General features: G+C 34.1%; 1 protein-coding gene across 18 annotated transcripts; it reads right to left on the reverse strand.

Annotated features, from left to right (window-relative positions):
* Window positions 1-183: 183 nt before the first annotated feature.
* On the reverse strand, window positions 184-22,030 carry LOC113516237 (zinc finger protein ZFP2-like). Of its 18 annotated transcripts, none has more exons than XM_031908855.2 (22): window positions 21,836-22,030; window positions 18,452-18,626; window positions 17,668-17,875; window positions 16,578-16,643; window positions 16,277-16,366; window positions 15,938-16,021; window positions 14,171-14,315; window positions 12,482-12,592; window positions 12,208-12,318; window positions 11,881-11,991; window positions 11,634-11,744; window positions 11,041-11,124; window positions 10,271-10,441; window positions 9,804-9,974; window positions 9,485-9,655; window positions 9,032-9,202; window positions 7,305-7,374; window positions 6,174-6,335; window positions 5,281-5,415; window positions 4,981-5,093; window positions 4,817-4,899; window positions 184-4,598 (listed from the first exon to the last, which is right to left on the reverse strand). In XM_031908855.2, the coding sequence occupies exons 2-21, from the start codon at window positions 18,484-18,486 to the stop codon at window positions 4,829-4,831; spliced, it is 2,391 nt and encodes a 796-aa protein (XP_031764715.1). In that variant the 5' UTR covers window positions 18,487-18,626; window positions 21,836-22,030; the 3' UTR covers window positions 184-4,598; window positions 4,817-4,828. The 18 variants fall into 18 exon arrangements, with proteins under 18 accessions (XP_031764715.1, XP_026756418.1, XP_031764717.1 ...); XM_026900617.3 differs by having other exon boundaries at window positions 10,271-10,354; window positions 21,836-22,025; XM_031908857.2 differs by lacking the exon at window positions 21,836-22,030 and adding an exon at window positions 21,393-21,633.
* Window positions 22,031-22,347: the final 317 nt, after the last annotated feature.

Below are 22,347 nucleotides of genomic sequence, written 5' to 3' on the forward strand. Positions count from 1 at the left end.
GGGCTACTAGTTCCATTGCTAGCAAGCGGCGGGAAATAGTCACGTTTAACACACAAATAAGCATAGATGGTTAAAATTTGTAATAAAAACAGTAAAAAAATTAAATAATAAAAACAGTGTGCTTTAATACCTATCTTTTTATAAATAACTAGAATTACGGGATTGGTAATTAAACAAAAGAAATAGCCACAAATATCATGGCACGTTTATTTTTCTCCACTACATGGCGACTTCTAAAAGAATCGTGACTTGTTATTTGCATTCACATAGTTTCTTTTTTTTTATTAGGGCTCTGCAAATGAGCACTAAAGAATAATTTTACAATGTAAATATTCCATAAAATTAAATAAACTCTGTATTTATTTTGATCTCAATATAAATCACTATAAATTGAAAAAAAAAAATTAGAAACGTTTTGTTAGTTCGCTAATTATATTGATTGATGATACTATAATTAAGAGTACATTTAAAAAATCACATTAAAGCATATACATAATGCTGACTACATAAACACTCTTACAGCCTCTATCTCTACCTAACCATACCACTCTCTGCTCAAGTTGTATACTCAAAAATATCAACAATAAACAATAATAAGATTTTTTATTATAAGATAAACAAACCAATAATAATAATATTTTTATCACAATCATTTCAGACTATAAAAACAACTAAACATTACTTATTTAGTAAAGGAGGCTGTAAGAGTTATACTCACGTGCAATTTAATACACCACAATTAACAAATCTAACTTATTTAAAATATAAACTAGCCTAAAAATTTTAACAATAAAAGAAAAACAGTTGTATTTAAAATATTGGTCATTAAAACTCTGAAGAGCTATAACTAAATGACCGTATCAAATATCATCATGCCATGATTTTTGCTTATTGATTTTTAATAAAAAATTAGTAATTACATAAAAGGATGTAAATAACTCCAAAATTTGGTTAATTATTTGGCTCATAGCCAGTAATATAATTTGGTTAGCTTAATACAAATCGTATAAAATCAGTGACTTAGAAATAGCTCTCAGTATATAAAAAAAGTTAAAATCCTTAGGCTGTACTCTCGTATGATTATAATGTAAGCAACGCAATAATGTTGGCAAAGCGGAAGTTCGCGTAAATCTAACGATACAATATAACTAAATATTTATGTACCTTAGACATTATGATTACACAAGGCTCACTGTTATTTGCTCATAAAACTATCAAGATCGAACGATCTAGTGTAACTGTCGGCGGCGCACACTCCGCGCCCCGTAGACTAGCAGTCGTCCTCCGCTCACCTTGGCCCACCGCGGCCACCACGCGGGAGTAGTATACATTTACATTCACCGGTAAGGATATGTATGATTTCTTTAACAAAATTTAGAAGACTGCATACAAAACATGGTTGGTCCGTCACCACAACCGCTACGATGTAAAACAACATACCTAATTAACAAAACCTTAAAATGCCAATAATTCTTTTGAGTATTCTTGTTGTAACGTTGTGAATTCCTTTCGTATAAAGTAATTCAGTCTTTTCTACAGTTGAAAAATAAGTAGACAATGGGAAAATACAATTTTTTACCATTTTTTTTTTGATTACGTAAATTGAAATGGCTCAGTATTACATTCTAAATATAGTTAACTAACATCGGTATGTAAAATAGTTGGGACAGCGAAGACGCACAAATTACAAGTCCACTAATTATTCGTAGTAGTATACAGTTTAAAAAAACTCGCATTAGTGGACACATTTACAACTTGTGATTCTTCATTGTTATAATATATTCAAACTGTTTAAGAAATATATTTGTATTAGTCATCAGTACATTACGAAAGTCATGGAACCTGAACTAGGCTAAATGATGATAAATATCTGAATATATTTCGTTAAACAGTAAAATTTGCACCTCTAGCTTCTCGTTATACTCGACAAGGATGGAGTAACGATAGAATAAGTAACTAAATAAGGATAAACAATAATAAAGACAGTGAACATATAATAACAAAAATATATTACTAATCTAGATCAATAAAGAAACAATCATCCTTGTCGTACCATCGAGAAGTTTAGTGGTGATATATAATCATATATTTTATATATGTACCTAGTTCACTATGTTGGTGTTTCTATTTTCATTCATAATATCTATGGATAATACATGGTATCAGCACTGAAAGCACCTGTAAAGTGGTGCTTACCAATGTTGTTACAAACTATTGATAAACTATGGTTTTAAAAATTTTATGGTGATAATTTTTTCATAATGGTAGCTGAAAGATTTATACTACTTGTTAAACCCAAGTTCTAGTTTGTCTAAATAATACTGTTATCAATGGCTTGGTAAGAAACTTACTAAAATTTAAGAATTTGAAAAAAACGCGTAAAGATATTAACTTCTAACTTCTCTGGGCAACTAAATGCATCCGTCATATTATTTATCTTAAAATATCGTGTACATATTTTTATTTATTAATTTAAAATGATAAATGAGACATTGGCCTATTTTTTCGTGTTTCTTTCAAATACAGAACTATCAAAATATAAAAAAATATTGAGGACTATCAAACAACATTCATATGTATATATTATTATATGTATACGTATGTACATCTACAAGGAAATTTAGATTTTTTTTATAGTACATAGTACCCAAAGTATAGTTCTGTACTAAATACTCTAACATTTATTCCAATTATGTTCTTTCTCAGTTCGATATCTTTATTATTAAATTGTAGAGCGAGACCATTCTACAAAACATAATAAACATTCCTATATAATATTGAATTGTATTCTCTTTTTGATATATATACTTGAATAAATAAACCCTACCAATATTTACAATTCCTGACCCAGCACATGGACACACACAATATGGAAATAAAATAATGTACGATTTGTAAAGACTCATACGCGAATAAAAATATAATAGAACTGAAACCTAAAATGTCAGTAATCATACGATATCAATCGTAACATATAATGCGAAGACGTTTCCCTTACAATATTTTATTTCCAAGCTACCCTGACCTGCAGACTTAATTAAACTTACTCTACCACATCATTACATAGAAATGGCACCAATCTATCTTTGATATCAATAATGGCAAACCATAAGGAACCCCCGCAGCGGACACATTAGCTGCACTCCACAGTGCACATACAACTCTGTCTCAGGTATTGGAAGACTACTGCACTATATCACTATTCATAATTACTATTATTCGAAAACAGTAAAAAGAGATAACAGTTTGCATTCCACAAAAATAAGTTTAGAACGCAAACTGCAATATCTGAAATGGTAATCATTATATACTGTATTATACGATGTTTTACATGAGAGTACACTAACATGAACAATTATATCGGAAATTAGAAAAAATAATGAAGATTTCAATGGTGTTATGATTGATATTGCCTAATGTCGCTATCCGCTAGAAGGCACACAAAGTTTTAGTAAGAAGCTTCACAAATGATACGCTGTGTGCGACCGCGCGGACTATAATCGAACGCTCGCGCAGTCCTCACTTATTGCCTGCGGCCGGCCGTTGGCCACACACATTGAACACTGAACATAATTTTATTCTGAACGCAATACGATTAAAAAATATTGCCAATTTTATGTTGCAACAGGCACTTCTCTGGATTTCTCCAATAAACATCATATTAAAGATTATTAATTTTGTGAAGCTTTCGATATTGCCTCTCAGGACTCTGCAAATTATGGGTTTATTTGTACTTATTTATTATTATTTATTTTATATGAACCTGAATATTTAAAGCATTCTTATGGATTAATCTTGAGGTTAGAGTCCTTTAAAATTTCTCAGCGATCAAAATACTTTACCTCTCATTGGTAACAGTTCTATAAAATTACTGAACTCCATAATTATACACTGACACATTCTAAGTTAAAGCATCGCAATAAGATATTGTTACATTACACTACCACTAATGAGAATGTGTATGACAAGCGAGTTATGAACATTCAATTTAGAATTTCATAGTTGGAGATTTACCATTCACGATTCCAAAGTTATCACTAAGCAAATTAGAATATGAGATCAAAAATTTTAGGCCTACAATCTAAAATGATGAGAGTTTAAGTATTGATTTATGAACGCCACCACGTCAATTAATATAATTATGTGATGGTATAGATAAATCACAGTTGTGGGTAAAAATCACAATGCATATCATAGGCGGTACCGCTACTTGACTACTCACTACATCCTCCTCTCTATTGTGATGTCCACCTGATGTTACCGAGGGATTCCACAAGCGGAACGAAACCAACTCGATGCTCATCCTTCATTTCCCTGCATACATACGGCTGCCTCCATCTATCGCTCGCGTTCGACGCACGGCGTACGACGCTCGCCGCTCGTGTCACGCCCGACTAACTCAACAGTAGATATAAATAAATAATTCCAAATAAAATATAATCTGTGCATTAGTCCATGCTGACCATTCATAGTAAGGAGCCAACGGTCTCCTTTTTCTTTTGTATATTATTTCATTAATAACTTGTAAATAGCTGCTCTTGTTGATGGCTGCCAAACTTTAAATATTGCACTCTGGCTGCTCGCTAGTCAACCGAGAGCTGAAAACAAAAGTTTTAAAAATAAAAAAATAAATAAAAAACATTAAAAACATGTGATATCTATTATACGATCAAAAAAACAATAAGGACTTTTTAGTGAGCGTACGAACAGTTGGTTTCATGTGTCGATATAGTTACGGCCATGGTTTTAATATAGTGTTGTAAAGATTGAACTTAAGATGTTATAATACATCGAAAAATAAATATGTAATACCAACCTATATTGGCGATCAGTCCGCAAGATGCATTTGTCCTGACATCTGGGGCTGTGGTGTAGGAGTGTGAGGGGGAGGGGGCGATGCTATAAACAATTATCTGTTATTAATATAATTGTGCATAATTTTATATTATCAATACCATTATCACTCAAATTTCAACTTACATATTGAAGCGATAGACTGGGGCGACATTGCTGACATTTTGCTTTGAGTGTCTTGCATTGACACCTGTGTACCTTGAGAGGTCATATAACGATTCACCATCTGTGGTACAAAACTGTAAAAAAAAAATCATGTGGTAAATAAATGGATTTTGAAGACAATCAATAGAAAGAAAGAATGTAGTATGAACAAATTTGCATGTAAGAGGTGCAGATAGTGGGCAGATAATTATGACCCTTGTATATAAGATAAACTTTTAATATATAAAGTGGTTGTTTATAGTTAGTTTATTATTGACAAACCTTAAGTCACAAACGCCCGGCGTTTCGAAGTTGCTGTTATTCGAGTTGTTCGTATTGGTGGCCACACTGTTAATCGTCCCAATACTATTCGCCGACACGTTACTGTGGTTCTCACGGTGCACGCGGTTGTGATGTCTGTGTGTAAAACGATAAAATAGGCAAATTAGTAAATAAATACATTATCCTTTGTGATATAAACTTTCAAATATCTGATGAAAATAATATAGCATTTAGAAATTTGTTGTTACTTAGAAATTTACATGTACCATAACTGAATAATGAGTAACCTTTTAGTGCTGCGATATCTATAAGCCATGATTGAAAACATACAGCAGTATGAGATACGAGGTTTGAAAATAAAGGTATATTGTAATATTCTAAATGGCTGTGATACAGGCATAAAGAAAAAATATCTCAAATGTTCACGAAACTGAAATCACCAGAACCAGTGACCATTCAAATTCGAATTATAGTTGTAAAAACATGAGGTGTAAACAGTATTAAAGCATATTCCTCTACTTTCTATCAAATGGGTTGTCAGCTTATTTACCATTCTAAGTTGTGTAAAAAAAATACTAGGTGTATCCCGCGGTTTCACTCGCTTTATGCACACGCACGCACTTATTGCATAAAGTGTCCTATGTGCTAATATATAATCTACCTTTGTACCAAATTTCATTAAAATCCGTTCAGTCGTTTTTATGTTAAAAAATAACAAACATCCATCCATCATTACAAACTTACCTATTTTTTATATTAATAAGATTTATACGCCATACTTCTTATGGAGTACTTATACAGGTCAGGTCTTAAGAGTTCTAAATATATAATAAAAACAGCATCTTATAGCTGTTGTTGCCATATTTATTTATACTGATAGAATATGAACACACCTTATTAGATAGCTGTCCCTGACAAATGTCCGGCCGCAGACACTGCATTCATAACAGGAACCAGCAGAATGGGTACGGATGTGCAGCGCAAACTGCGACTTTGAGGTGAACGTCATTGAGCACCGGTCGCAATTCAGCGGCTTATCCGCCACGTGAGACCATCTATTGATAAACACGGGACAATAAAAAATAAATTATTATTATATTACATACAAGAAACATTTTACATTAAAAAATGCTGTCCACTGAACAAGGGATCTACCATAAAATGAAATTCCGAATTTTCGGACTCAATTTCGTGTTTTTGTTCATACGTAATCGACCCTGTAAATGGAGCTTAACATTTCGTTTGTCATAAATCCTACCATAAAAGTTCAAAAGAACGATATTTTAGCATTTTTAATATTTTTAAATGGTACGTATCATGTAATTTTAGCATCAAATTTTTGTTTCGTTCGGATCCGAAATTTCGCAAAACATTTTATGGTAGGCCCTCTGTATATCAAAAAAAGCCGATCAAATGCAAGTCGGACTCGCGCAACAAGGGATCCATACAAAACAATCATATTAATTTTTTTTAAACTACTATACTTTTTCATTATTCTAGGTTAACGGGAAGTACTCTGAAGGGATTGATTCTTTTTGCAAATGTCAAAATATGCGAAATAAACATAAACAGCCAATCTTTTGTTTGTGTCAATTTAATAGCTTGATTTTTTCACTGCTCTAAAAGATTACAGATCTGAGTGCATGATATTAATTTTAACTTTATACCTCTACGAGTTCCTAAGAAAAAGGGTCTTGACAGACAAACGGACAGACTGACGACGAAATGACCCTATAAAGATTCTGTTTTTTGGAGGTACAGAAACTTAAAACAGTATATTTTTGGCCATAAAAAAGTGGACAACGTTAAGTGATATTAAATATCAGCTAAAACAATAAATTATTAGTATTAAATTAATCCCAGGAATATCCGCAACATATCAGGGGTTTTTATTGTAAATTTTTTGTGCCAAATTCACATTGTGTTTATGTTATATAATTACTTGTGATAATTTTTTTTTCAGCATAAACATTTACTGATGTCAATACATATTTTAATAAAAATTTAATGTATAAATTACTCACCTATGAGCAGTTACATAACTCTTTACGGCGAATCGTTTTTGACAAATATCACAAGCGTATGGACGTTCACCTGTAAATGAAATAAAAGAATATTAGAGAACGAAATATGCATGCTAAATACTTGTATACAACTACAAAAAGCTTGTGAATATGTATATTATTATGGTAAAGCATAAAAAGTTTAACTAGAAAAAAAGATGTAATGAAAAGCAAGAGGGGAAGGCAAACGATGATGTTAGAAAGACGGCAAGATGCAATTAGACGGTATGATGCAGTCTGAAATTAATGAATGTAAGCCAAGAAATTATAACAATAATGAATATAATAATACAGTACTGAAACTTAAGTGATGATGCAGCGGATGATGAGAATAAATTATAGGATACAGTTGTCGGTGCCACATCATTAAGTTCAGAATAATTAATATAATACCTGTTATCACAATTTGCCGTCTTCTTAACTTTGCATATCTTCCAACCATGGTAAGTATATTCACACATGCTCGTCGATTCTTTTTGTATACAAAATAAAATTACAAAAGGTGTACCTATACGAGGTCTGTCCGGAAAGTTCGTATAAAAGTGTTCTGGAATGCGAGAAAGAGGAGTGGGGAGGCCAGGTAAGCGCAGGACCCCTTCCTTATGTCCCTAACAATGCTTCAGTTCTGGTCTGACCGCCGTGCGGTGCGAACTGGCTTGTCACACCATCTGTGAAGTTACCTCTTAACGAAACCCCGTCGGCATGGAGCCCGCTTCCGTTGAAGAGCAGCGCGTCGTAATCAAGTTTCTCTCGAAACTCGGCAAGAATGGCCGTGAAATTTTTGCCGATCTCAGAACAGTTTATGGGGATGATGCTGTGAAGGAACCAACCGTCCACAAGTGGCTAAAAAGATTCAGAGAGGGCCGAGAAAGCGTTCAAGATGACCCACGTTCAGGACGTCCTTCCACTTCACATTCCGACGAAAACGTGGAAAGAATTCGAACTTGTGTTAATGGGGACCGTCGTTTAACGGTCAGACAGGTGGCTGAAGAGCTTAATTTGGGCAAAACCGTGGTCCACGAAATTCTAAGAAACGAACTTCAAATGAAAAAAATTTGCGCCAAGATCGTTCCGTGAGTTTTTGAGTAAAAATTCCATTACGGTGACCGAACACCCCCCTATTCGCCGGATTTGGCCCCGTGTGACTTCTTCTTGTTCCCAAAAACCAAATTGGTACTTCGGGGGCGGCATTTGGGGGACATAAACGAGATAAAAAAAGCTACGACGGGGCAGCTGAGAAACCTACAACCAGAGGACTTTCAAGGAGCCTTCTCACAGTGGAAACGGCGTTGGCACAAGTGCATTATGTCACAGGGGGAGTACTTTGAAGGGGATAAAATTGATTTACCTGAATAATTGTAAAATAAAATTTTTAAAAAACTTTTATACGTACTTTCCGGACAAACCTCGTATATTAATACCAATAATAATAATATCAATGTGAGATCCAAGTCAAAATTAAGTGAATGTGTGAATGATACCGTCGGCAAAAACCCGAAGAGCATTTGTATTCTCCTTGATTAAAAGGTTTATTTATATACATAAAAAGAAAATAACTTATGACATTAACAAATGCTTTTCGGTGTAAATATTAGCTGTAGCTCATATTGTAAAAAATAGCATGTTAGCAGGCAAGCTCAAAGTGCTTATGAAATTTGTTTATAGAACGCGCTTTAGTGGCGTCGTACCGGTATGTATTCGCTTGTGAATATTGAGTGTCGACTTCTGCGTGAAGCGTTTGTAACAGACATCGCACTCGAACGGCCGCTCGCCTGTGTGCGTGCGCATGTGTATCTCCAGGTAAGGCTTGCAAGTGAACGCCGCCGGGCACTCCATGCACTGATACGGCCGCCCTTGCACTAACCGTTGTAATGCAACATTAATTCCTTGTCCCGTACTCTCACACAGACACACCTTACTTAATACCCACACACAAAAGACACACGGCTACGGCTTTACGTGAGTCCTGTCATGTGGCACCGACAACTAATGCAAAACATGTTAAAGGTACTACTACTCGATGTACTGACATTGAAATGGATATAAATAGGTGAATATAGTTCAATGATTATTAGCTCATGATTATGAATTGGTTCAATTGAAGTAAAAAAATAAAAGTGCAGCTCGTGAATGCGACTGACCTGTGTGCGTTCGTTTGTGTATATTGAGTGTAGATTTTTGCGCGAATCTCTTGAGGCATACGTCACACTGGTAAGGCCGCTCGCCGGTGTGGGTGCGGTTGTGTATCTCGAGGTACTGCTTGCAGGTGAAGGCAGCCGGGCACTGCAAGCACTGGAACGGCCGCCCCTGCACTGTGGACGAGGGAAAACGTTAACGAGAAGCGGGCACTGGCCCACCTCCCCGCGTGCACGCATCCTCACTAGTAGCCCACATATCGTTCATACGTCCCTAGTCCCTAACGTCGAGCGGCGGACGCCGACCGACCCCAGCGTCACGTACCTGAGTGCGTCCGCTTGTGTATGTTGAGACTGGATTTCTGTGTGAAGCGCTTCAGGCAGATGTCACATTGATAGGGACGCTCGCCGGTGTGGGTGCGCGTGTGTATCTCCAGGTATTGCTTGCAGGTGAAGGCGGCGGGGCACGACAGGCACTGGAACGGTCTGCCCTGGACTGGTGCCCAATACATATATTATAGCAGCGGCGAGCAGGCAAGGACGCTAGACGCCCTCGCACTACGGAGATCGCGGCGCGGACTGGTCGCCGCTCGCCGCTAACTCCGCTCCAAATCTTTATCGTTTGTTTAGTGCGGTAACAGAATCCAATATCGACCAGTCTGATCGTAAATAAACATCAAAAGACGTAAAAAAAAAAAAAAAATAATAAGAGATTTGGAGGAGAGGCAGAGTGTGAGTGGAGAGAGGCTGGGAGCGGGCGGAGGGCCAGTCCGGCCCGCGGCTGTCACCCACCTGTGTGTGTCCTCTTATGTATATTGAGGCTGGACTTCTGCGTGAAGCGCTTCAGACACGCGTCGCACTGATAGGGCCGCTCGCCTGTATGCGTGCGCATGTGAATGTCCAGGTAGGGGCGGCGGGCGAACGCCGCCGGGCATTGCCCGCACGTGAAAGGACGCCCTTGCACTGCGCCCAGTGCACACACAAAAGCGAGTAACGCACGTCGCCGACGCATGCTGGCAACGTTGCCTTTCGTCGCCCGCCCCCTGCCAATCTCACCCCACTTACGGACGACCGTAGCGACGGTTTCCACCCAATTTAGCAAACCCAATTTTGATAGCACCTTGCGTCGATACTGAGGCGCCAATAATGCGTCACTGCGGCGATTGCATTACCGCTTTTGTGAAAGAATTAATATTCATGAAGAAATGATGAAATACAAAAAATGATATACTAAAATCACTGAAATGTATTGTGTTGCTAATGAGAGGAATTCATAACTGGCGTATTAATAACATGATAGGCGGGAAAATATTCGTGTGAATGCAGAAGTACGTAAAAGCGCGCATTAAGATGAGTTAAAGATTTGAGATGTTAGTCGAAAGCAACGAGATGGAAGCTGCTGAATATAGAGGGAGTGTAAAAACAACGGGTTAGGCGGGCAACGGAAAAATAGGAACGAAGCATGACGCTATATGAGATATGAGTCTGAGTGGCCAGCCGTAAGTTGTCACTAATCGTACCGAAAAGAATACTGCGCAATATAATATATGTGGGCTACTAACCCGTATGTATTTTTTCGTGCAAATTGAGCGCGCACTTCTGCGTGAAGGACTTGAGGCAGACGGTGCACTGGAACGGCCGCTCCCCTGCGCCGCCAACACACGGACACGGGGGGACAGAGAAACAAAACAAAACCACGATGGACAAATAATACTACTTGACGCATCAACGCATACCAATCGCTTTTACGGTGCACTACCATGAGGGAATTTCAACACGTTATTTGTCCATCAGACATAGGTACTCTCTCCTACTTAACGAAATCCTCACAACGTACACATGCTTTACTTATACTGTTTGTGAATAGTTTTTGAGCGTGTACACCTAGTGAAAAATCCACACGTACTTTTTGATGTTTATGTAAAAAACCAAAAACAAAAAAGAAAAAAAGCAGGATCAACACTTCCGAATCGCCAACCGCACTTCAAGTCTAACAACACGGTTTTTAGAAGTTGGGAGCCCTTAAAACTATTCACAAAACATAGGTATCAAAGCCACAACAGCAAACAATGTAAGCTTTAGAAGCAGTAACAAAAGTTGAATTGTGGCTCAGAGACCGAATCGAAAATAAAAAATGAAATATCAAGGGACCCACCAGTATGTATACGTTTATGGGTGCCAAGGCTGGACTTCTGAGTGAACCGCTTGTCACAGATGTCGCATTGATAGGGGCGCACTTTGTTGATCAGCGATTGGATGTGCTCCTCTAGAAATACCAACAAAATTCAGCTACAATAACGATTCTGCTTCATGCACTGTCATTGACGATAGTGCCTAATAACGTTGAGCTCTAAAATTATAAATTCATTGTCTACTAAAGGATTTTAGGGCAAAATGCCTACCAGTGTGTATTTTCCCATGTCGGCCCAGGCTGGACTTCTGAGTGAAGCGCATAAAACAGATGTGGCACTGGTACGGCCGCACTTTCTCTAACAGGGCTCGTCTGTGCTCCTCTATAAGTTATACGAGTTTCGATATAGCAACTTTGCACCCTCTCAAACAATATGCATTTCATTAAAACCTAACGGGTTAAATTATTCACACTCATTCACACGCATTCAGGGGGAGGTAGGCTATGTAGTCGTTATCATTCAGTAATCGTTAGTACCGTTCTGCCTCAAGGGTAAACGTCACGCACAAGTCGGCAGGAGGTAGAGGTAGTGACCCACCGGTATGTATTTTTCCGTGCCGGCCCAAACTCGATTTCTGGGTGAATCTCACAAAGCAGATGTTGCATTGGTAGGGCCGTTCCTTGGCCAGCAGCGCGCGTTTGTGTTCCTCTGAACGAAACCATCGCACAAATCAAAATAAGGCTTACTATATTTACTACAGTGGGAAAGTTCGAGAAGGCTCTATGAGCCTAGTGATTGACAAATCTAACAAGTGCTGACGTAGTATCGGCACAGAGCGGTACATGAGTAAGGGTACCCAAACAAAACCCACCCGTGTGTATTTTCTTGTGTCTGTTGAGGCTGGAGCTCTGCGTGAACCGCATCTGACAGAGTTCACACTTGTAGGGCCGCTCCTTCACCATCAACGCGCGCATGTGCTCATCTAGAACCCAGGCCACATTCTAACAACTCACGCCATTGTTCATCTTCGGATCAAAGCCTACATGAGAACTTACAATGGACGCCATGTGCAGAAACAATACAATTGGTATCCATTGTACGTTCTTTACCTCCCCCTGTTTACCTCACATCAAAAAGCCTTCCTTACGCCCTGATTTATTATGAATCGATGTCGTATTCGACACAACTCAAAAACTATTCACATTTTGAAGTTAAGCATATGTATTGTCGAGTAATTCGATGAGCGAACTGTGTGTCGCACCAGTGTCATAGGTAACTGTTTATTTACAAAGATAAGTAAATGTCATTGTACATGTATATAAGATTATAAGAAGCTCCGTCCAGAGGCCGCGTTTTACATGCCTGAATATTGACAATTTGTAGGTATTCTGAATAAATATTACTTACTAATATACACAGCATTACAATTGAGGGCACCTAACAATTTAAAGGTATACTGACAGAAAAATAAAAATAAGTATGTATGGGATTATATTTAATAAAATTTGAACACTCTAGGTTCGAATTCCCTACCTTACAAAAAAAAAAAAAAAACATTAACATGCTCAACATATTTTTGTTCCGGGTATAAATTAAAAAAAAAAAGCATTTCCAATATGAAATAGATATTTGCATACGTATCAAAATCAAAATAAAATTATAAATAAACACGATGGCAATATATAACACACGTAATATGCAAATGTATAAATACTTGAAATATCAGGGCGTCAAAATAGGATATAAGCAAAATATGTAATATTTTACCACACTGTAAAAAGTAAAGTAATAAAAAATAAATCTTTACATATTTTGGTTTTGTGGAAACAGGAGGAGGTTAGTATTAGATTGAAAATGTAATATCCAATATTCTCATGCACCAATATTTTTTTACAATCCCCTCATGGTACTAGGTTCTTTAACCCAGTTTGATATTTGTTTATCTACTAACGTATTTAATAGTTAGTTCATATATCATTAATGTAACTTCCATATAGTTGGATTTAATATTCCAAATATATCTATAAATCCATTATTATTCATACTTGACTATTAAATAAATCCAACTAAAATTTCAATCAAGTCAGTACTTTAGAACTATCAATGTAACTCAAATTCGATTGTAATATTGTTATAAGTAATAAACATTTAAATAATATATACTAATTTTGGTGAAATAAATACAAAAATTATATAACTACGTTGTATAGACAGGCTATAATAATATTCCTCTAACCCCATATATTCTTATCTTTTTGCTTGTAGTGCTTGAAGGAGATATGGAAATTACATTAAAAATGCACCTCTTATCTGGTGCAATCCTCCAATCCTTTATATTTATACACCAAAATAACAAATTCTAAAAAGAAATAACTTTAAATTTAATTTAAAAAACAAATATAGCAATCACACATTAAACTTTAAATTGGGGCATGCAGAATGGAATTGAGTACAAATAATAAGCGATTTTATTAATTTACACTATCAGTTCCTTTCTGCATGTACCAAAATAGAATTAGCAAAGATATCTCTGCTCATTTAATTAATAATAGACACTCACCTGTGTGAACGCGCTTGTGCGTATTAAGGCTGGATTTTTGTGTGAATCGCTTAAGACATAAATCGCACTGGAACGGTCTCTCCCCCGTGTGTGTACGCATGTGTACTTCTAAATATGGCTTGCGGCAGAACGCTGCATCACAAACCTTAACAAACATGTTTGCTGTTTATATAAATATAATAGAACAAGATATTTCTAAATTGTCCAAAGACTGGTGCCAGATAATAAAATTAAAACCAAGTTTTCTTACAACTTTGCTTTATTTATCGGCATAAAATAAACCCAAAATTCACTTTACAATTCCAATACAAAATCAAAATGTGGTGAAAAGGAAGGGCATGCGATTTAACGAGCCCAATGACCCCATTATTATCGTTTCTAGGTGTCGCGTCGGGCGGAGGACTTGACAGAGACATATAGATATATATATATTGAAATACAGAAGGCGAGGTTAACATCCAGTTATTATTGAAAAAATGGAGAATGAAGTTATTCAGTAATTTTCATGGCATTGCACCAACTAATCAGCGTCATTTTGATCAATTTGTTGAAGTAATAACATGAAAATTGTTAAACTAAACAATCAAACACATTTCCTGATTGCAGGGAAATTCCATGTTGATAGGAAAATTAAAAATAAATATATAACAATGGTAAATAATGTATTCAGCGTCATAACTATGGCAATAAAAATGACGGATTATTATTAAAACTGATGTCTATGCTGTGTAATGAACTGAAATAAACTGTCTCCAATAAATACTGAGTACATTTAGAGCGGATAGTTGTTACAGCGCTTAATAATAATTTTATTTTTATAATTCTTTAGCAGTCTCAATAATGATCGGTTAAGCCGTTTCTGAGATTAATGTGCACAAACGTACAGACAAGCAGACAAAAATTCTAAAAATCATTGTTTTGGGTTCTTTTGCGTTCATAAAGCGCGGGGGGGGGGGGGGGGTAATAATAGTTTTTCTCATATATCTTCCATGTACAGACAGCGACCAGCTACGATTTTATTATATTTTTTTGCTGAGAATACTCGTATTTTTCTTAGTTTTTAGGGTTCGTAACTCAAAAGGAAAAAGGGAACCCTCTTAAGATTACTTTGTTGGCCTTCTATCGGTATTTCCTTCTGTAAAGACCCTTTTTCTAAGGAACGCGTTGAGATATTAAGCTGAAATTAATATCAAATACTTAAATGCAGACTTGAGATGAGTCCTTTGAAGTTGTTACAAAATCAAACTTCTAAGTCGACGCAGTTTTTTAGATTAATAAAAATGACCGAGTGGAAAACTCAACATCTCCTTTACAGTTATAGATAACAAGTTTGGAGAGAAGGCGACGACAATACATTTTTCCAATTTTCCTACCCTTTTAGGAGCTCATATATCAGATCTCGTCCTTTAAAGGATGGATTTCAACCCTTCAAACATATAAACAAAATTACATCACAGTATAAATCGCTGCTCATGGCACATCTCATGTCTTTTTACTAACTCAGAACTAAGAAATAAATATGTAACCTATCTTCGCATCAGATTCGAAAAAAAAACAACAAACAAATAAGCCCTCCTAGACAAATGGAAGACAAGTCTATCGGTGAATACGTTTTCATAAGCGTAGGCATGAAAAAGAGTAAGACAAAGTCGCTGTCTCGTTCTATCGCAGTAAAGTCTTTATTGATGGATTTGTTTTGTCTAATGAGCAATTAGGTCATGAAAAATCAACAATTTGAAAACAAATTAGATAATCTTCAATACTTACAGTACATTGAAATGGTTTATTGCCAGAATGCAGTTTCATGTGGACATAATAAGATGATGCTGATGATAGTACTTTTCCACAAACCTGCAAATATTTTATAAATGTAATTTGGTAGCTACTTATTATTAAAGATTATTTAAATGATTAAGCAACTGTCCCATTTATTACAATCATTGAACAGATTTAAATAGAATTTGACAGAGAAATGAGTCACAAATAAAGAATACATATTATGTAAATAGTCATCTTAATGCAAAATGATGGATATCACCAAAATACATGGTCATAGAACATTATTACATTTCTAACTTTAAAATAAGAAACATTAGAAAAACCTACCTTACAGGCTTGAGGCTTTGATCGCGGTGCTCCTTGGCCATTTGCAACCTCCATTTTAGTTTGAACTGAACCCATATCTACCCCCATACCCTGGGCACAATAAAATTTGTTAGTATTTACATGGTGAAATGAAATAAAACATGTTGTGTATTAAATTATTATTCATCAATCAATTTTTATTATATTTGTATTTTTTTTATTAATTCAGAATTGGCTAAATATTAGAAATTTATTGTGATTCAATAAAAATTATTCAAAAAAATTGGTAATTCATTAACAAAATAATAAAAAAAAATTTAACCTGAGAACATTGTCGCCCATCCATATCCATTTCTACACCTTCATCCTCCATTCCTTTGAAGCTTAACTATAAACAAATATATGTATATTTATTAGTCTATTTTTGTATAGCCTTGTGCTTCATTCTAATGCACCAGTGACCATGAGACCATGAAGCGGATATATGACAATATATTTATCGGATATGTATATTGGAAATGAGCAATTGTATTATACTGATTGTTGAATGATAAATAATAGGATGCAATTTCGTAATAGAAACACAAGAAGGTACATGTATTAAAAATATATTACAAGTACTCAAACAATCAAACAATGTTTTACCCCCTACTTTCAGAAAATAGACCAAATAAGCGACGGGCTTATGTGGTCTATTTTTCGTATCAAGTTGAAACAATCAATACAAATTTCTAAAATTTTATTCAAATTAATTGAGCGATTTTGTAGACTAGAGATTAACGAACATCGTGACATGGCAATTTTATATGTTAAGATGGCGAAGTACAATAATTACATCATTTATACTATTTCATTTCCAACTTCCAAGTTTTCACTTATAGTATTTTATACCTACATCATTATCAATTAACAGCATAGAATATACGAAAATATAAACATTAGAGTGTTATACAACCCTTTAAGAATAGTTAAATTTAAGCACTGCTTATCACTAAAATTTACATTTGATGGCACTCTTCATTGTATTCTAATGTTTAGATTGTTTATGATTGACAATATTACAGTAAACTACAGCAGTATTGAAATAATGCAAAGTTTAGAACTTCACTGTATCATGACAGAGGACAGAATCATATCAGTAAAATTGATTAATATTAAGTTTATTGTTGACTATATCTCATTTACAACTTTCACTAAATTATCTAAGTCCATTTTTAGACAACCACTATCGACAATCTCAGGCTAACGAGCAGTGTCAAACCCTTAAGTCTTAGGAAAGATTACAAGAGACTACAGCATGGGGTTCTTCAGAAGGGGGATAAAGAGGTTTCTTCAGAGTGGGCAATGCGCTTGTATACTACCTCAGTGGTATGAAAAAAATTAGTATTTATAAATTAAACAGAATATCTTACATCATCATCTTGTTGCTGCATTTCTTGTTGTTGATGTTGTTCCATAAGTTCTTGCTGGTGTTGTACTTGATGTTGTACTATCAGGCTGTCTTTAGAATCTTCTTGGTGTATGGGGTGATGTTGATTCATATTGATGATAGCATGGTTGGAATCTGATCGGACTATTGTTGGGGGCCCGGAGTGAACATGTTGATGAGATGTGTAGAAACTGCAATACAGAATTTTTTAATAATTAAAAAAATATAAATATTTTACTTACGAAATATAGTAAACAGATTCTTCATAAAGTAATTGTAAAACCAATATGTTGTGATTCAGGATAATGATTATATTATTATCAAAAAAATTATACTATTTAATTATTATTATTAGCATTTAAAATATATAAAAAAAACTTTAAAACCATAATAAAATCAATTTAATCTTTTTTCTATATAGTCAAAATAACAGTTTTCTAAATTCTTGTGATACAAAGGCATACCCCTTGTTTTGTTAGGATCCTACTACTTAGTAAGTATATATACATATGTTTTGTGTTGTGTCTCTAGAACTTAGTTGGCTGGTATAACGACACAAGGGGCATGGCTAATTTTATGTATGGTATGGTTATGTTTAAATCAATGGGTATGCCCCTAGAATCTGACAAGTGACGTAATTATGTCTGTATGACATTATAATATGAAAACCAACAAACATATTAAATGCTCTTTTTTATTTCATGAAATTTTTTTAGCAAAAATAAATTTATTTCATATATTTTTTAATTTAATATCTGTTACATTACCTCATAGGTTCAGCTTTGATTTGTTGTTCAAACATGGATATAGTGGCGAGTAGGTCGCCGGGGGGCGGCACGGGGACCCCCACGCCCCGCGCCACACCCCCGACGCCCACGCCCCAGTGTGCTGGGAAACTAATGGCGGACTGTTTGATGCACCCCCATTTTCAGTTCTGGCCACCTGCATCATAAAAAAATACAATTAAAAAGATATGAACAATTGTATTAATAGAATATTAGTATTATGGACTAAAGTGATAAAAAACTATTAATAACTATAAATTCTCTTAAAAACGTAATAAGTATGTTGTTTTAAGTAAAAATTAGGCTCGAAAGTAGGTTTGAATCCGTCATGTGAATTTGGAAAATATTCTAAAATGAAGGATTCTGAATGATCTCTATATAAAGTCTGATTCTTTTTCATAACTTCTTTTTCATAGCATATTTGTTACAACCTAGACCAAACTAATAAATTTAATATTTGTACAATAACGAAATAATAGTAAAAATAGTTTTTGTATGAACACAATTTGAATTATTATGAAAATAAGAATCCAGAAAATAAACAAGAGAAATTCGAGGCGACTCCATTTATTTTTCATACAGTAGTAAACACTTTCAGAACCTCTGAACTAAGAAATAATTGTGATTATACAGTTACTATAACTAAACCAACATACACTATTTTTTATCTTTGTTGTGTTGAAGATGTGAATAAAAATTAGTACAATAAAATGTGTAAAAAGAATAAGATAATAATAAAGAAGAAGTTTTTTGTCAAGTTTATTTATATATTTATACAAGTTTTGCAAGAAGGCAACAAAATTCTATGTGCATAATTTTATATAACAAATTTAACAAAGAAATTAATATTCATTCTCTATTACATTATAAGGCTAAAAACAATCTCGAAATCTAAATGGCTTCTAAATTCAGACTATGATTGGGTGGAATTACTATTGAAGTGATACTTTTGTAAATTAGTAACTTCAAGTAGCTTTATAACACTACATCATAGGCGTAGTACTACTCATTATTAAATTTACATACATACACTCCTACTCATCCATCTTCTCTCACATATACATACACTTTTACATTTCCTATTCACATATCATACATACACATACACATACCCAAACACATTTTCGTCACACACAATTTCACTGAACCCATAAATTATTGTTTCCCTAAAACTATGGGCTCCCTTGTAATTTTTGTTTTCATATTTATTATTACTCTATTTCATATTGTTTCACTAATAATATAATACAACAACATATAGAAGAGGGCACTAACTCCTGAGACACAAGTTTTTTCATACCTACCTCAGGAGTTAGGGACTTCACACTATATTGTAAGAATGAGTGAAATAAAGATTTATTTATTTTTTATTATTATATTATTGCTTAGTTTACTGTCTTCATAAAAAAAAAATTACATTAAAGTTACAAAATTTTGTTATGTAGAGAATTTAAAAAGTCAAAGGACCACCTAATTCAAAGTCAGTAGTTAAAATTATGATTGTAAATAATGTTTTTGTGAATAAAGGATATTATGTGCATCATCTTCTTAATATAATTATTTACATAAAATTATTTGAATCAGATACTATAGAGCCAGTGTATATTTTTTAATCAATTCATAAAAACTGTATTATTTTTAAAAAGATAATACATATTATGTACATACCTCCCTACATATAGTGATTGTAGATGAAAAAATGTAAATAACTCTTCTCATCTTATATATAATACATGTAAATGAAAAGTAATGTTAATATTTCTTGAAGTATGTATTTAGTTATTTATCTATTTTGAAAGGCACATCAACAGTGTAAATGCAGACCATTAATTTTAGTTGATATATATGACCTGCATCTTACATTTACACCAATAAAAGATGCACACAACATTTTCTCATTAATAAAATAGACATCAATTTCACATTAATAAAATTGATAGTATCAAAAAAATGAAAAAAAAAATGTAACATACAGGTGGCAATGTAAGAATACTATTTAATCAGTATTTGGTGTAGTTATGCACTTATTCAAATTACATACATAAATATATTTAATATTATGTATTTTAAGTTGTTGGCAAAATATTCTTAAATACTGCATATTTAATTAGTATTTACATAGGAATTTATTTATTTGGACATATTATTATACATAAGTTGGTATTTTATTATTATATAGGAATTGAACCTTCTTAAACAGCAATAAATATAATTAACCAATAATTATAATATACATAGAAATAGCAAATGATTGTAATTCATAATTCCTACATGTACCTATTTATATTTAGGTATATCCAGAAAGAAAAAATATTTAGCAAACACCTTCTAACATGTATTTCACAGATAGTCAGTACAGATAATAAAAAAGAAAATTTATAATTTTCATAAGTAAGCAGAGAAAAGAAAGTCTTAATCAATGTTTATATTTTAATATTTCATGCATAATAAATTAATATGAAATTAAAATATCTACCTAACTAGTGTGTTTTTATAATTTTTAATCAATAAACATTATACCTCAGTTCTGAAAACTGTTTTTCAAGGTTAATAAGACAGAATATTGCAATATGAATGTAAGTAGAAATAACTATTTAACATAGCATTTGCATTATTTGCATTCATTTATGTTTTATTTATATTGCAGCCCATAGGCCATTGACTGAACACAGTAGGTATCAATGTTCTTATATAGACGTATGCATTGTATTGTCCTAAAGATATAGACACACAAACATGCAAAGTAGTAGGTATCTATGTATAGATAGAAACATAAGCACCCTTATCTACGTTTAGTATATTTGTAATAGTTTGTACATGTATAACAACATAACAGTGGTAGATAGGTACATAAACGAATATGTAAACAGGAATTTAGAAACGATTAAAATCCCTAAGAAAATATTAAATGGCGGAAGCTCACCGACCGACTGTCTCCACCCAGCCTCCCCCCGGCCATCAATAAAATGGCCAATTCGTTATTGAATTTTGTCCCCAACTTTCAGGCCGAGGCTGCGCGACGCCGGTTGTTATGCGACAAGTAATTTAGTGACCACTACTAGTCCAATGTAAACAATTCGAGTTTTTATGATTTAGTTTAGTAATTTTAGTGAAAGTTATGTCATATCGTAAAGCTAAATAATAGAATGCGTTTACGACAATATCGTTTATATAAACTCTGTAAACAAAAACATAATTAACAAATTAAACATGAACGTATAGTGAAAATTTGGCGGTCCTTCTTTATGTATGTATGTAATGAGATAAAAAATTAATATTAAACCTTTTTTGCTTAGATCTTGTTTCATTGAGCTTTATGTTATTCTATCGGTAGATATATATATCAAAACTTAAGTTTCTACTCACATAAATAACGGAACAGCTAATTCTGGTAGCGTGTGCAGTAACACATAAATTATAGCACTAATTACACAATTTCGTTAAGATTGGCCATTCGAATTATGTTTTTCTTAGACACCGACATAAAATGGCTGCTACCTCATTGTTCTGCGCGTTCGTTCGTGCGCATAGAAGCCGTGAACGCTTGGGAACGACTTCTCCGCCAATTAAAATAATGGCGCGAAATTTAAGGCATCGTTAAATTGATTTAAACCGGTAGTTAATTAGAACCGAATACCTATATCAATAGTTGAACAGAATTGTAATAATATAAAAAAGAACAAATATTGTTAGCGAAATAACAGCGAATGCTGGAAGATATACTTTGACGTCATACTCATAATCCGCAATATCACTTTGTTTATTCAATTTTAAAGTATTCGTACGAAAAATATTCTTCCTTTGTTGATGTTTAATACCATCTAGATGTTGATTTAATTGGCTCTCTGAATTTGTATAAATGTCACAAATGCTACAAT

The sequence above is a fragment of the Galleria mellonella genome, unplaced genomic scaffold (assembly GCF_026898425.1).
Source record: "Galleria mellonella isolate WM207_F2 unplaced genomic scaffold, CSIRO_AGI_GalMel_v1 utg74, whole genome shotgun sequence".
NCBI classification, from domain to species: Eukaryota; Metazoa; Arthropoda; class Insecta; order Lepidoptera; family Pyralidae; genus Galleria; species Galleria mellonella.

What these genes read in the sequence shown, in the direction of transcription:
- LOC113516237 (XM_031908855.2), bottom strand. Translation starts at nt 18,486, where the DNA reads ATGTTTGAACAACAAATCAAAGCTGAACCTATGAG. An exon ending in TGCAGCAACAAGATGATGAT is followed by an intron (nt 16,644 to 17,667) that starts GTAAGATATTCT and finishes ATTTGTTTATAG; the next exon opens with TTAAGCTTCAAAGGAATGGA. An exon ending in GCACGGAAAAATACATACCG is followed by an intron (nt 11,992 to 12,207) that starts GTGGGTCACTAC and finishes TATAACTTATAG; the next exon opens with AGGAGCACAGACGAGCCCTG.